The following is a 16,907-nucleotide window of genomic DNA, read 5'->3' on the forward strand; positions in this document are numbered from 1 at the left end:
GCCCCACCTCTGAAACCCTCCCACCTTAATATGCTGCCCTCACATGTCTGCAGGTCGGCTAAGTTTCCTCTTTCACACACGCCGTCTTCCCAAACTATAAATCTTTGAACGTCAGCAATGGGAATGGTGCTAAAAACTACCCACTAAGTGGACCTGCTGAGACGGCTGGTAAGGAGTCAACTGCAGACAGAGGATCCTCCAAGGAAGGGAAAGGGGGAAAGAGGGGAATTAAAATGAGAGTGTCGGAACAGATCCATTCTCAACCTGCATGGTAGAACCCATTGTTTTAACCAACGCTGTCTGGATTAGTATAAAGCTGTGGTCTATGCCCTCAGTGTCTGTAAAGTGACCGATGATACACAACCTTAGATCTAATCTGAGAAGGTATATGTGAACGCTTAGCTGTGGTAGCACACGCCTTTAACCCCAGCACCTGTGAGGCAGAGGCAAGGGAATCTCTGAGTTTGAGGTTAGCCTGCTCCAGAACAACAAGGGTTGTTACACAGAGAAACCCTGTCTCAATAAACACCAAAACAAAAACCAAGCAAAAAACAAAAACCAGACAGACAGACAACACACACAGAGAGGTATATGTGAACAATTGAAAGTTAATCCTGGTGCCCAAAAATCCATGTTTTAAAGAGCCTATAAACAGGCAGATCTCTGAGTTTGTGGTCTACAATATGAGTCAAGGACAGCCTGGATGACAAGAGAAACCGTGTCTTGATAAACTAATAATAAAAAATAAAGTCTATAAAGTAGTTTAACAAGAAAAAGTACATAAAATGCACAAAATAAATGTGTTAAAGTGAAAGATTTCCCCCCTTGTCTTCTATAAAAAGACATCAGCAAGTATTTGTGACGCATTTTCCCTCTCCTTTCCCCCCTTAATCAGAATTTATGAAGTCAATTTTATTTAAATTAAAAACAAGAATTCTTCTTAAAACAAGTCCTCTCCCCCCCACCCGCCTTCCTTTTAATTTGTAACAGAGACTCTAAGAAAATACAATCTAAGGTTAAGGAAATTTCCATGAATGTGAAGAAAATATTTTCCAAAATTAAAATAGCAAGTTCCTCCCTGGTTCACATAACTGATTTAAGTTGCAGACACATGGCTGCCCTAGAGATCACCTTCCTCCGCACACTCTCAGAATCAGCCAAATCCACATCCTCTGAAGCGATTGGCCGGTCCTCTCTGGGGCTAACCTCTTTCTGAGATGCTGTGCATATGACCAACGCTACAGAAATAGTCCAGGGTACATCCCCATCCCGGTCCTGGAATTTCCTGCAAGTTGCACAAAATCTTTTAAATGGCACACAGTGAGCAGTAAAATGATGAGATATAAAAGTAAGCTGTCTCAATCCTGCACTGACATCTACATTTTTATCAATATTTCAGAAAAAGTAGAGGTACTACCTTCTAATCTCGGGAGGAAGATTTGTTATTTATATTGCTTTACTAACAAGCCTTTGATGCTGGGCATTTCGGCATAGACCTTTAATCCCAGCACTCAGAGGCACAGGCAGGTGGATCTCTGTGAATTCAAGACCAGCCTGGTCTACAAAGCCTAAAATAGCCAGGGCTACATAGAGAAACCCTGTCTCGAAAAACAAAACAAAAAAAAGAAAGAAAGAAAAAGAAAAAAGAAGAATATCTTTTTATACATATCTCTTTCTATTTTATGTTTGGGTGTCTGTGCATAGAGAGAGAGAGAGAGAGGGAGAGGGAGGGGGAGAGGGAGGGGGAGCCCACAACTCCATCTCTGTGGAGATAACCACCATCTGGGTTTTAAAACCCGGTGACTTTACTGTCTTTCTACAATCTAGGAATGCTTACTTTTGCTTCTTTGGTCGTGGTCATATTGAAAATATTATCATGTCCAACTGTAGAATCCCAGTTGCCAGCTTTTGATTAAGGGAAGGTGTGGAGTGTGTTTTGATACAGGGAACAAAGTCTGGTTTCCTTACACCAGTAAAGCTTGCTAACAAGTTTTACGAGTGGTTAGAACCTTTGGTCATATATATTTGAAACACCTTCACCCTAATCTCTGTGCAGCTCCTTGAGGAATAACACCTTCCTCAGCTGTGCTGGGCCCTAAACACTGACTAATTGCTCATTTTGGAAAACTTAAGGTAAACCTATAAAAATAAAATTCAAGAAACTTCTGAACCAGAGAGGTTTTGTTAGACTGGCTGAACCAGCAATGGTTGGCTGAGAAAATGCTGCCACCTTGTGGCCAATGTAAGAACTTGCCTTTAATGGCTGGTTCCCAGCAGAGTGGCTTTTTTAATAAAAGCCTTCCCCACCCATGAGATCCATGTACTACCACTGAAATCCTGTTGAAGTCAGCACAGTGACACACGCCCAGTCTCAGCGTTGGAAAGATGGAGGCAGGGGAACCACAATCTCAGGGCTAGCCTGAACTACATCACAAAACTCAAAAGCCAAAGAAAAGCTGGGCATAGAGGTTCAGGCCTGTGATCCCAGGACTCGGGAAATGGAGACAGAAAGAAAAGGATTCCTTCAAAGTCACACACAGTATGTCCCAGGCCATTCGGAACTGCATGACACTGTGTCTTTAAAAAGAAAAGAAAGGAAAGAAAGGTGGGAGGAGGAGGGGCTAAAGGATGAGAAAAATATTAAATTTCGTGCTAATAAACGTGGGCTTCCTTCCTAACCTACAAGTCCTGGTTTTCAGAAGCAATCTGGATTAAAAATAAAAAAGTGGGGTCTGCAGAGGAGAGCCAGAAGTGGCCACGTGACGTCCTCAGAAACTCTAGTCTCCCCTCCACGGCTGGAAGCTCTCACATGGCCCAGTGGGCTCACCACACAGGCCTTTCCTCCAGATCCTGCCTTGCTTCTCCTTAGGTTAGAAATGTCCAAAACTCTATAGCCCTCTAGATCTCGAGAAGCCGACAGAATGCATCTGCCCAGGCGCCTCTGCGTGGATCTGACTGGGCTAGGGCCGCAAGTGCAGACTTGTCCAACAGAACTTTCTGCAGTGGCAGACACAGTCCACTTCCTCAGTACAGGGTGACAAGCACTTAACTCATGTTTGTGGTTTTTTATTTGTGTGTGTGAGAGTGGTTTTGCCTGTGTGTATCTCTGTGCACTGGCTGGTCATGTAGGTACATGCCTTTAATTCCAGAACTCAAGAGACAGAGACGAGACGATCTTTAAATCTGAAGCAGCCTGGTCTACAGAAAAAATTCCAGGACAGCCAGGACTACATAGAAAAAAAAATCTTGAAAGCAAAACAGCCAAAAAAAAAAAAAGTTAAATAAAATAGTGTGTGTGTGTGTGTGTGTGTGTGTGTGTGTGTGTGTGTGTTTTCATGTGTGTCATGGCCATGTGCATGTCTGGTACCCACAAAGGCCTATAACTGGAGTTACAGATGGTTATAAGCTACCATGTGGGTACCAGGAACTGAATCTGGGTCTTCTGAAGGAGCAGCCAGTATTCTTGGCTACTAAGACAGCTTCCCAGACTTCAAGTGGTTTTTGAACATCCAAAATGTGATCGAGGCAACTGAGAACTAAAGTTTTCGTGTTACTTAATTGGAATCCACTGGAGTAAAATGACTCGTGTGGCTACCGTTATAGACAGCACCACTGCAGACTGTGTGTCCCTAACCCACTCCAACATATTGCTTCCCCAGATCGACCCATCCACCATCTCACGAAGGTATGTTGTGAGCAGTAAACGGAATAGTAGCGCACAGCACGCAGTACAGAGCGTGGCCTTCCCAGCACACACCGTCAAGCTGGCTGGGACAATAACTAGAAGACCAGAGCACAGGAAACACAGTCCCACCTCTATGCTGGAGAGCGACTGGGCGAGCCTAAAGGGAGCCACACAGCTTGACTGGACCTTGAGGTTAGGAGGCAGCAGGAGGCTCCGAAGCATTTTAGGAAAGGGAAGAGCAGCAAAAATAAGGAACCAGCAAGGGAGACGTCTGCTGGACACTCTGAGGTGCTCCATTGAAATCACAAGAGAAAACCCTAGAAAGACTACACGTCAGGAGGGGAAGCCGGCCAACATGGGGATCAGAGCAGATGCCCTTGACAGAACTGTAAAGGGATAGAACAGGCAGAGGTGGCAAGAGAGGAGCAGCAGACAGACTTTATGTGCAGTGGAAGGAGCAACTCTGTAGGGTGAAGGGGAAAGAGAATCCAAGACCACACCAGACAGGAAGTGAGGTGGCTGCTTCCTGTTCATTCCGTGCCCCTCCTGTGGCTGTCCTTGCCTTCCAATCTAGGCTGCACTCTGGGCAAAGATGGAACTCAAAGACTCCAACCCCAAAGCTGAGAGCAGAGAAGGAGCCAGGGGGCGAGGCAAAAGGCCTCAAGAGGAAGCGGAGTCTTCAAACAAAAACTGAATTTTCACTAGTGTGAAAAATTAGCCCTGAACACTGGTGCGGTTTCACCTGACAAATTAACAGCATCAGCAAAGACACCTGTTTACAAGTTCCCTTGCCGACTCTCATTAGCACCCAGAGCCACAGTCGGCTCACTGATTCCAGAATTTTCAATGCTTCTCTTTTCAGAGTATCCTCAACTTGTTCTCTCAAGTATAATAACGATGTTATTTTATGTAACGCCTTTTCCAGATCTCAGGATACTAAGAGAGTAAGAGTCCATGTGGAGAGAGAGGACATGTACATTAGCCTTTTATTTGTACTTGTCCTGTGAGGGGAGCACTAGGAAGAAATTTTAGTGTAGAAGAGGTCAGTTGCCTATCCAAGATCCCATAGGCAGTGACAGCCCCAGAGGGAAGAGCCCGCCCCCTGCCCTCCAGAAGCCCCAGAATTTCAGAGGCCAGAGAATTTCAGAGCCCAGCCCCTTCTGCACTGCTTCTCTGCTAGCCCTGCCTGGTGTGGTCCTGCAGCTCTCTGGTTGTCCTGGGAAAGCAGAGAGAATGCCATCTCAGAGAAATCTCTCTCCAAAACGCCGCCTTCACTGGCCTTCACCTCAGCGCGGCCCTGAAGGCAAGTGGCAGGAAGGTCCCCTGCCAAGTCTGGGCTGAAAATTACAAAGTCCTTTCCCCTGTGACCGCTGCTCAACACTGCAACAACAGGTACCAGTGCCGGGTGCTTCCCAAGGACCGATTTCCCTAAGTGAGAAACTCCCACGAAAGAACTCTCCCCAATCCTAAGAACTGCAGCAGAGGAAACAAGACTGCCCTCAATCTGCCAGGGCTTGGACCTCGTCTGACCGCATGTAGACGAGGCTAGACCAGGCCCACTCTCAAGGATCCTGAATCTACCCTGCAGGAACACAAGAAGACGCCTGAACAGCGCCGACTCAACATGTGTGCATCTAATACCAATCAACAACGCTACAGTCTAAATACCCGACTCCAGCGTGAAGCTGCCTGGGGAAGCAGCGGGGGAAGACTCAACCTGTCTTCTTTGCAGAAACAAAAGGCGGCTGTTTAGGGAGTGTGAAAATCCAGGGTTCCCCTTCCCAGATTGCCCTTGGGGCGACTACCTTACCCGCAGGAGCACAGATTGCAGATGCACTTCCTGTTCACCATCGTTCACCTCGGAGCTTCGACCACCTTAGTCTCCTGGAGGACCCCAACGGCTTGGGACGGCGACCACACTTGTACAGTACCTTGGCCAATGCTATGTTTGCTCAGAAGAAAACTTAGGTGGCCCTTAAATTCTGTAGTCTATTCCCTTCCTGAAGCTGGCCTTGGGCAAAGAAGCAGCACCCAGCCCAATGGAGCGCCAGGCTGGCTCAAGTCAGCATGCGGCCCCACAGGCACTGGGAAACACTCACCTGCCTCCAGCAGCCTGGCCCCTGCGAGCCACAGGGCCCAGAACAGAGTCCTCCATGACCTTCAGGGCATCTTGAGGTGGCAATGACATCACAACCGCCTCCTGTGAGGTCAGACCTCACCCAATTCCTCACCTGGGAGACCCAAGACAGGGACTCTCCCACTGGACCTTGGAAAGAAGATGGCGTATATGTTGGAAGGCTTTGGAAAGCCTGAGTTAACCTATACTACGGTTACATAACGTCAAGTGGCACTTGCCATCTCTAGGACACATTGTGCTCCTTAAGGAAATGCATGCCCTGCCCTCCAAAATGTGGACCCTGAGTCCTATTTCCAGATCTTCCTGGAAAATTCGTACCTTGGATGCCGGCGTCTTGGAATCGCTCTCCACCACAGTCCTCGGCTCTTGAGAACTGAGCAGTTTAAGAAGGCCTAGCCCTTCACTGCTCAGGTGGATCCGTGCTTCTCCAGCTGCTCGTGATGATGCCTGGAAGCAGGGGCTTCTCAAACGATAGCAGCCATCAGAACCACAGGGCTTGATGAAAACCACATTGTCCCGCCCATCCTCAGTTTCTGTTCTTTCTGGGAGAGGAGCTCCAGAAAATGTGTGTCCTTTACACAGAGCCTACACTACAAGGACCACAGCATTGAAGATTCTGCTTCGCTCTTTCATCTCTCTCCCCTAATAGCGAACATGGTCCTGAAAACCACTGCACACCTCTGCCCTGAAATCCCCTGTATCAAATAACCCCAGGTCTGAGCACATGATGGCTCAGGCCTGTGATCCCTGCACACAGACTGAGACAGGAGGATTGCTGAAAGCTGAAGGCCAGCCTGGGCTGCAGAGTGAGTCTTCACTCTATTTCAAAGAAACAACAAAACTATTCTGGGAATCATGTTTTCACAAGATAGCAGCAGCTTCTGATGATAAAGCAAGGTCAAGGCGCCTGCTCTAGAGCTGGGCCTGGCAGCACAGGCCTAAAATCCCAGCAGCTGGGACAACGAGGCAGGAAGATCACAAGTTCTGAACCAGCCTAGGCTACAAAGCATTTCCCTTTCACAAAATATACAGTAGGATACAGTGTACTGCTATAGCAGAATGTTTAGATTTAAACATTACTATTTCCTTGTTGTTGTTGTTGGTGGTTGTTTTGTTGTTTCTCTATGTTTATTTATTTGCAGGTTCTGGGTACAGAAAGCCATGTGTGCTGTGACTCATATGGAGCTCAGAGGACGCCTGTAGAAGTTGGCTCCCTCTTTCTAGCATGTGGGTCCGAGGGCTGCACGGAATTCAGATAATCAGGCTGGGCTACAAGTGTCTGAGGAGTCATGAACTGCCCTCAGTGTTGAACTGTCATGTGCTCTGTTCTAGTTTTTGCTTCCATGCCAAAATGAAACGAAAGTCAGCAAACCATTGCTGACTGTCCAAATTCAGTTGGTAGCTGGTTGGTAGAGCCACGGAGCTAAGAATGTTTGACATGTTTAAATGGTTGAAAAATTAAAATAATAGTACATGATCTGTGAAACATAAAATTCTAATTTCACTGTCTATAAAGATTTGAATTTTGTCACATTCTACAATAACATTCCTGATCTTGCCTCTTTGCCCACAGAAGCTAAAATATTTACTATGTAACTATTTACAGTTTTCCAACGTGGGTTGTAGAAAGTCCAGGCCATACACTCAGTCAGGCAAACCACTTACTCATCATTCTTAAGAAGAACAAAGCTCCTTCCTGCCTTTCTGGTAAAGGGGAATGTAGACATATGAGATGGGACGGGGAGGGAGGAGGCCTCAGGGGGAGAAATGGGAGCTTTTGGTAACCAAACCAAAGCCTGAACACACTGCTCATTGCCTAGGACAGGGCCCACCATGTGCACACACTGCTCATTGCCTAGGACAGGGTCCACCATGTGCACACACTGCTCATTGTCAAGGACAGGGTCCACCATGTGCACACACTGCTCATTGCCTAGGACAGGGTCCACCATGTGCACACACTGCTCATTGTCAAGGACAGGGTCCACCATGTGCACACACTGCTCATTGTCAAGGACAGGGTCCACCATGTGCACACACTGCTCATTGTCAAGGACAGGGTCCACCATGTGCACACACTGCTCATTGCCTAGGACAGGGTCCACCATGTGCACACACTGCTCATTGTCAAGGACAGGGTCCACCATGTGCACACACTGCTCATTGTCAAGGACAGGGTCCACCATGTGCACACACTGCTCATGGCCAAGGACAGGGTCCACCATGTGCACACACTGCTCATTGTCAAGGACAGGACCCACCATGTGCACACATTGCTCATTGTCAAGGACAGGGTCCACCATGTGCACACACTGCTCATTGTCAAGGACAGGGTCCACCATGTGCACACACTGCTCATTGCCTAGGACAGGGTCCACCATGTGCACACACTGCTCATTGTCAAGGACAGGGTCCACCATGTGCACACACTGCTCATTGTCAAGGACAGGGTCCACCATGTGCACACACTGCTCATGGCCAAGGACAGGGTCCACCATGTGCACACACTGCTCATTGTCAAGGACAGGACCCACCATGTGCACACATTGCTCATTGTCAAGGACAGGGTCCACCATGTGCACACACTGCTCATTGTCAAGGACAGGGTCCACCATGTGCACACACTGCTCATTGTCAAGGACAGGGTCCACCATGTGCACACACTGCTCATTGTCAAGGACAGGGTCCACCATGTGCACACACTGCTCATTGTCAAGGACAGGGTCCACCATGTGCACACACTGCTCATTGTCAAGGACAGGGTCCACCATGTGCACACACTGCTCATTGTCAAGGACAGGGTCCACCATGTGCACACACTGCTCATGTCAAGGACAGGGTCCACCATGTGCACACACTGCTCATGTCAAGGACAGGGTCCACCATGTGCACACACTGTTCACCACCAAGGACAGAGTCTACCATGTAGTCTTTACAGAGTAACTGCTGCTGGAGCCTAGCATTCTCTTCACTGCCACTTAAACCTTATCCATGTACCAGCTGGCAGTAGTTAAGCCAAGTGTTGAGAAGAGAATTTACTGACTTTGTGGGGCCCTTGTCTTCCATAATGATGAGTGATGAGTGCTTTTCTTTTATTTTTGTTCTTTGTGTGTGTGTTTGTTTGTTTGTTTGTTTGTTAAGACAAGGTTTCTCTGTGTAGCCTTAGCTGTCCTGGACTCACTTTGTAGACAAGGCTGGCCTCAAACTCACAGCAACGCACTTGCCTCTGCCTCCTGAGTGCTGGGATTAAAGGCGTGCTCCACCACGCCCCACCGAGTGCTTTTCTTATTAGTTGAAGGTTTTGTGGGAAGGCTGGTGTCCTTATCCTTCCCTGGAAGTCCAGTGGAGAAAGGGGAACCCTCCTCCCTTGCTGGTGGGAGTGTAAACTTGTACAACCATTCTGGAAATTAACCTGGCAGTTTTCCAGCAAACTGGGAATTGTTCTACCTCAATGCCCAGCTATACCATTCCTGGGCATATATTCAAAAGATGCTCCACCATACAACAAGAACATTTGCTCAACTATGTCCATAATAGCTTTATTCATAATAGCCAGAAACCAGAAACAACCTAGATGTTCTTCAACTGAAGAATGGATAAAGAAAATGTGGTACATTTACACAATGGAATACTACTCAGCTATTAAAAACAATGACATCTTGAAATTTGCAGGAAAAAGGATTGAACTAAAAAATATCATCTTGGGGCTGGAGAGATGGCTCAGTAGTTAAGAGCACTGTCTGCCTTCCAAAGGACCTCGTTCAATTCCCAGCTCCCACATGGCAGCTCACACCTGTCTGTAACTCTGGTACCAAGGGATCTGACTCATTCATATTAACACACATTAGAAAGAAAGCAAGAAAGAAAGAAAGAAAGAAAGAAAGAAAGAAAGAAAGAAAGAAAGAAAGAAAAAAGAAAATATTATCCTGAGTGAGGTAACCCAAACCTGAAAAGACACATTTGGTTCTCACTTATAAGTGGATATTAGCCATAAAGTACACATAACCATGCTACAATCCACAGACAGAAGCTAAGTTACAAAGAAAGCCCAGGGGAGGATGCTTGAATCTCACTCAGAAGGGGAAATAAAATAGGCATGAAGGTGGATGGAGGGAGGGGACTGGGTAGGAAAGGGGTTGGGGAGGAGTCCAGGAGTGGGGGTTAGGAGTAGGGAGAGGGATTCATGGCCTGGTGAGATGCCTGGGAGGTAGCTCTGCGGCTTGCCAGAGGCCTAGGATGGGGAGGCCCAGGAGGTCTATGCGGGTCGCCCTAGCTGAGACTCCCAACAGTGGGGATATGGAGCCTGAAGTGGCCACCTCCTATAGCCAATTTCTTCTGTCTCTTTGACAAACCAGGAAGAGGAAGCAGCAGGAGGAGCAGCCCTCTGGTCTTTTTATGCTCTCTAGAGCCCCCAGAACTCAACTAGCTTCAGCTGGCAGAATCACAGCCCACCAGAGCACACAGGAGGCAAACAATCTGCTGCTGAGGACACCTGAAGCAGTCTCATACCCCACACCTGGGATTAAAACAAACACACGCTTACATAACAAAACTGGGTTTTACGGAGACACCAAAATTCTCACTACAGAAAATCCTGTGAGATTCAGTGTAGTAAATGTAGTTGCCAGCAGGCCTGACAACCTAAATTCAATCCTCAGAACACACGTGGTAGGAGGAGAGAACCGACTGTCACAAAGCTGTCCTCTGGCCACCATCATAGTGTGTCTAATGACGAAAAGAATAAGAAAACTGTTGTTTTGAGTATTGGGGCTGAAGATTTCTCTCTTGTCCAAATAAAGTGGCAGTATCCACATGCATAATTATTTTCATTCCCCTAAATTCCACTAAAATGAGAGTTGTATAATGAGAGGGTAAATTCTAAGAATGGATATGTAGAATATTCCATAGCAGCGCTTTTCATAATAGCCTCAGAACTGGAAGCAACCCTAATCTCTCATTCAGCGAGCGAATAGAGCGCGGGCTCCATAACTACTCAACATGAGAGGGATGAGCTGACAGATTATACAATATGGGCTTCAAAACTACATCCAGAGAGGAAGAATCCAGGGACAATATACATACATGCACAGGTCCATTTATATGAAATTTCTTTAAAAAAGTAAATCTATAAATGACATGAGCAGACCAATAGTTGCCTGAGTCTCAGAGTCAGAACAGAGACTGAACCTGAGTTAGGAAAAGGAAAGTTTCAGGGTGGTAGATATTTAAACTGAGCCAAGAAAATGAAACTGAGGACCTCTCATGTCCACTGAAGACTTTTATATAAAAATGTGTAAATTAAACCTTATTTTATTTTGTTTGGTTACTCAGGCTCAGGAGACAGAACAGTGATAGCACAATTGCCTAGCATGTATGGGACCCAGATCTGCTCTCCAGCATGGCAAAAAACAGAGGGGAAAAACCCCACACAACCCTAGTTTTCCACAGTTAAAGGACTAAGGGCGCCATCATACAGCAGCCTAGCCCTATAGCAAAGTAGCCCCATGTTGCCCTAACCACCCTCTCTGCAGTTTTCATCAATGTGCTTCTTCAATCCCTTGATTTATAACTTTCTGTGTTCTGTTACTATAAAAATTCTATGTTCCAGGGCCATGTCCACTCACATATGCTCCAGAATAAACCATTTCTCTTATTCCTTTGAGGTAAAAACTGCTTCATAAAAATCACACTATCAACGGGTAGACCATTTGAGATCATTTAGAAACACATCCATAGGTCCCTTTCTCCAGGTTCACATAAATGGGCCTTTAACCCATCAAAGACTATCAGTTCTGTTCCCCAGAAACAATGAATCAGAGAGTGGCTAGACTAGGCGAATATATGACAAGAGGACTGAGGCTCCCTATTATATTTTTTTAAGATTTTTTTCTTTATTTATTATGTACACAATGTTTCGCTTACATGTATGCTTGTGCATCCGAAGAGGGAACCAGGCCTCATGATAGATGGTTGCAGAGGCTCCACATTATAACTAGGAAGATTAAGTAAAACCTGCCTCCAGACTTAGGAGTGGGAGACTAGTCAATTCTTCTAGTCAATAACTAGATTGTTCTTTGAGTGTCATTTATGTCCCCATAGCATTCATTGTTAATGAAGACCTGACCCACAGACACCACACTCCTGGGGGTGTGGCAACTCCTCAGGTGTGGCAGAATCTTTGGGCAAGCAGCTCTCAGACTTGGGTAGTTCTCAGGAGAGGATGTTTTAGACACTGGTCTGTTCTCACCCACACTCTGTACTTGCTTTGAAATAACGTATTTGCTCCCCACATGTATGCTTGTTTGTTTTTCCATTGCTGTTCCTGTGTGCCATGAGGCGACATAGTCAAGGGGCAGCCTTCCCTGAGCCTGTTGTAAGCCATTTGGACCTTAATTCTCCAAAACTGTAGGCTAAATAAGCCACCTTTTCTTCATAAGTCCTGGTAAGAGAATGAAAATCATAAGGGTACAGCATAGGGTTAGACAACATGGCGCTGGTGTAGACAACATGGCGCTGGTGTAGATAACATGGGCATCAGGAATGGCTTACTTAAGATGGCAGCTATTGCACATCTGAGGAACCGCAGGAGAGCAACCAGTGTGCTCTATCCCTCATCGCATACCCACTTGTGGCAAAATGCCACTTCTATGGGATTCTGAATAAACGTCCTGAGACTAAGGTGTTGCCATTTTTGGAGCGTGACTACTTTGGCACGCCCTGCGCCTGGATCCAGAGCTCACACTCACCTCTTGGGATTTTCATTGTTTCAAGTTGTGCTTTGTTTTGTTTAGACTGGCCTTGACCTCTTGACCCCCTGCTTTCACCTCCTCAGTGCGAAGACTATAGATGTGTACCACCAAGCCCAACCTGGGTACTTCTTTTCTTTTATTTCTTTTTCCAAGACTGAGTTTCTCTGTGTAGCTGTCCTGAAGCTCACTCTGTAGACCAGGCTGGCCTGGAACTCAAAGAAAACCACCTTCCTCTGCCTTCCCAAGAGCTGGAATTAAAGGTGTGGGCCATCACTGTCTGACCATTTATAATCAGTGAAAATCCAGCTAGGTGTGGTGTCACATGCCTTTAATCCCAGTCCTTGGGAGATAGAGGCAGGTGGATGTCTGTGAGTTCCAGGCCAACCTGGTACGAGTTGCAAGACAGCCAGAGCTGTTACACAGAGAAACCCTGTTTTGAACCACTTCCTCTTCCTACTCCCCAAAAAATGTAAGAAGGAAAGAAAATGTAGCTAATACACTATATATCAGGCTTTTTATTAGTAGAAAAGTCTTGGGAGAATTTGACCACCGAACCCTAAAGATCACCTAACAGCATGCAGGAGTCCCTGGGTATGGGCCCCAGAAACAAAGCCCTTTTTAAAATTAATATTATAATTATCCTTAAAAATGTTAAAAAAAAAAAAAGACATTTAGTTCAAGAAAATGACTCTGTTAAAACAACAACAACAAAAAAAAAAAATCCAAAAAAACCTCAACAGCCTCGTGTGGTAGCACACTCCTTTAATCCCAGCACTCAGGGAGGCAGAGGCAGGCTGATCAATGTGAGTTCTCAGCCAGCCTGGTCTACAAGCCTGGACAGCCAAGGCTACACACAGAAACCTTCTCTTGAAAAAACAAACAACAAACAAACAAACAAAATCCACAATCAGAGCCAGCAGAATGGCTCAGCAGGAAAAGGAGCTTGCTACCAAGATGAGCAATCTGAGTTCAAGCCCCTGAATCTGATAAGAGAAAATCAACTCCTGGAAGTTCTTCTCTGACCCTCACACATACACCATGATGTACACCCACACGCATTCAAATTTTAAAATGTAATAAAACATTTTTAAAAAATAAGTAAATAAGCCGGGCGTGGTGGCACACACCTTTAATCCCAGCACTTGGGAGGCAGAGGCAGGCGGATTGCTGTGAGTTCGAGGCCAACCTGGTCTACAAAGTGAGTCCAGGACAGTCAAGGCTACACAGAGAAACGCTGTCTTGAAAAACCAAAAAAAAAAAAAAAAAAAGTAAATAAAATCAGCCTGACTGTAGTGAACCAGTCAGCCAGCCTGGACAAGGAAAGGCCTCAGCGCTGAGGTGAGCAGGAGTCTGTGGGGTTGTATTAGCTAAGGACTTATAACCTCCCCTCCCCCACACCCCAAGAACACGGAAGCTGCAGGGGCCACAGTCTCCTGTGCTCCACTTCTACTGGAGGCAGCAGGACCTGAGAACATCTCTAACTCAATGGCGCTGTGCCAGCACGTCGCTCCATGAATATTCTCTCTCTCAGTTTCTATTGCTAATTTCTACTCTAGCATGAGTCTCCTGAAGGTTTTGCCTGTTTTCACATTGCTCTGTTAGGTCTTAGGACCACTGTTTATGTCCCCACCCAGTTTACTCTAAGGCAGTCTTCGCTCTCCTCTTCAGCCACATCTCATACACCACACACGCATTACATGACTTCTTTCCCTCATCCTGGTCCCCTGCTCTTCCTACTTCCTAATTACAACCTTCCGTAGCCTTAGCGATCTCTAAAACCTGTGGACCTTGGCTATATCACAATTCTCCCTCCTAGTTACTTTTCCAAAATTGATCTAATGCTTAACCCTTATCCTCATGCAACCTAGTTTTTCAAAGTAAATCTGATATTTAATATTCTATTTTACCCACCTTTCTTGCCTTCCACTAGTATTAACTAAAATCCGAGCATATGCCACACTCTTCTTGGTTGTTTATCCTGCAGCAGTTATTGAAGGCAGAGTACCCACCATTGGTGATTGGCTAGTGTGTTTGCACAACAGTAAAATCAAACAGCCGTGGTTGCTCTGCCAGTGAAAGCCCTCTCTGGAAGAAATAGTGAGTGTACTCCAGGCACCCAGAGCTCCTAGTCTGAAGAATCATGTTCTGAGACACAGTCGACACTACTACACTCATGCCCCACTTGAACATGCAAATACTTTGCCTGAAAGAAGGTAGCTGATAAAAAATAATAATAATAATAAAGCCAGGGACTGGAGAGATGGCTCTGTAGATAAGAGTACGTACTGCTCTTGCAGGGAACCAGAGTTAGGTTCCCAATACCTGCGTCAGCTGGCTCACACGGACTGTATCTCCAGTTCTCAGGGAAATCTGACATCTCTGGCCTCCACAGCCACCTGCACTTATACACACACACACACACACACACACACACACACACACACACACACATACACACTCCATACACCCATAATTAAAAACAAATCTATAAAAAATAAAAATAGGCAGGCATAGTGGCACATGCCTTTAATCCCAGCACTTGGGAGGCAGAGACAGGCAGATCACTATAAGTTTGAGGCCAGCATGGTCTACAGAGCAAGTCCAGGACAGCCAAGGCTACACAGAGAAACCCTGTCTCAAAAAACAAAACAAAAAAAAAATTTTCTTTTCTTTTTTGCATTTACTTATTTATTTTACTTTATGTGTTTAACTGTTTTGCCTGCATGAATGTATGTGTGCCGCATATGTGCCTGGTACCCACAGAGCCCAGAAAGAGGGCATCAGATCCCCTGGAGCTGGAGTTACAGAGGGTTGTGAGCCGCCACATAGGTGCTAGGAACCAAACCCAGGCCCTCTGCAAGACTGTCCAGAGCTCTTGGCCACTGAGTCATGTCTCCAGGCCCCATTGCCCTTTCTAGTTCCTTCCATGTGTGCTTGTGCTGCCCTGTCTTCTGTGTTTGGTTCCAGATGACTCAGAGTGTCATCAAGGTTGCCCACAGAAGCAGAAGTGAGCGTTATTCACAGGGGCACCAGCACTTCACCAGTGGCTGTGCCACTGAATAAAACCTCTCCTGCTCCCAGCAAATTCCTGTAGATCCCCAGGGAGAGGTTGAGCCCCGCCTCCCTAGCAAAGACTTTCCTCAGGAAGGGAAGAGACCTCAAGATGGAATGTCAACAGCCCGAATCTGCCTTGATCCCAGCTGCTGAGAAGCCAAGAGTGTAACAGTCACATCCTGCTCAGAAGGCAGCATTATAGAACACTCCACACCTTTCCCCAGCACGCAGGATTTCCCACCCACTCTTCTGCATTGTTATGAGCTCCTGTAGTAACCATTGCCCAGTACAAACAGAGGTTTCTAGGACCAGAGCCCACAGCACAGACCTATGACCACAGGCATAAATGTTTAGAAGGCAACTTGACAGGCATTTCAGTATTCATAGAACAAAACAATACCTTGAGCTTCCCCAGTAGGGGCTATGACCCTGCCCCTCGGCCACAGGCATTTGATCAGGTTTGGTTTTTGTTTTGTTTTGTTTTTTGGAATCATAGTTTCTTTATGGACCACAGGGATCACAAAGGTGAGCCAGGTGGCCAGGGTCACTCGGTACGGGTAGTTGCCCTGGATGTTGGCAGCGATCTCGGCCTCCCGCTTGTCACGGTTGTTAAGTAGCTTTTCCTTGTTGTACAGAAATTTTTCCTCATGCATCTCGGCGGAGAACACCAGGTTGGGACCCTGGACAGTCAGCTGGGCAAACCCTTCCCAGGAGCACTGTGTTAGCCACCTCGCCCGGGCCCACTCACCTCCACGATGGCATCGATAGGGCAGGCCTCCTGGCAGAAACCGCAGTAGGTGCACTTGGTGGTGTCGATGTGATAACGTGTAGTCGGGCGGGTGCCATCAGCTCTTAGCTCAGCCTCGGTGGTGACGGCCTGTGCAGGACACACGGCCTCACAGAGCTTGCGTTCCTCCGCAGACGGCTAGCGGCGCAGTGCATGCTCCCCACGGTAGCGAGGACTCGGTGGGCCTTTCTCAGATGGGTAGTTGATGGAGGCAGGCTCCAGGAAGAGGAGACCTCAGAAGAGTTCTGTCCACTTGAGAGTCCGAGCTACATGGCCAGTCACAGACTTCATGTTTACCTCACGAAGTTTACATTCGCATACTTGTAGGTTGCTGCCACTGCACTGCTATGGAGGCTTTGGTCATTAAGATGTCCGTTGCGCTTGGTCTGGGCCACGGCCGGGCCCCTGGCAGCATGGGTGATGTCAGGTGGTACATCTTGAAGCGCAGCGGCTCCTTCCCTGGCCCTTGACCAGGTTTGTAATGGTGGATTTGAA

The 16,907-nt window shown here is 46.8% G+C and overlaps 1 protein-coding gene and 1 pseudogene across 3 annotated transcripts in view; both read right to left on the bottom strand.

Moving 5' to 3' along the window:
- Positions 1-6,226, bottom strand: part of LOC311595987 (stabilizer of axonemal microtubules 1-like) — a 119,838-nt gene extending 113,612 nt beyond the window's left edge. For both annotated transcript variants that reach the window (XM_084779159.1, XM_084779158.1), the window contains exons 1-2: positions 6,141-6,226; positions 5,785-5,951 (exon numbers count right to left, since the gene is read on the bottom strand). In XM_084779159.1, the coding sequence (XP_084635285.1) occupies positions 5,785-5,873 (89 nt within the window). In that variant the 5' untranslated portion in view covers positions 5,874-5,951; positions 6,141-6,226. The remainder of the gene's footprint in view (positions 1-5,784; positions 5,952-6,140) is intronic.
- A 6,026-nt stretch (positions 6,227-12,252) lies between these two features.
- LOC311606983 (NADH dehydrogenase [ubiquinone] iron-sulfur protein 8, mitochondrial-like) lies at positions 12,253-16,907 on the bottom strand (annotated as a pseudogene). The gene is made up of 3 exons: positions 16,374-16,907; positions 16,135-16,305; positions 12,253-12,261 (listed from the first exon to the last, which is right to left on the bottom strand). The product of its transcript is annotated as an NADH dehydrogenase [ubiquinone] iron-sulfur protein 8, mitochondrial-like (transcript).

The sequence above is a fragment of the Acomys minous genome (genome assembly GCF_964271855.1).
Source record: "Acomys minous genome assembly, chromosome: 1".
Taxonomy (NCBI): Eukaryota; Metazoa; Chordata; class Mammalia; order Rodentia; family Muridae; genus Acomys; species Acomys minous.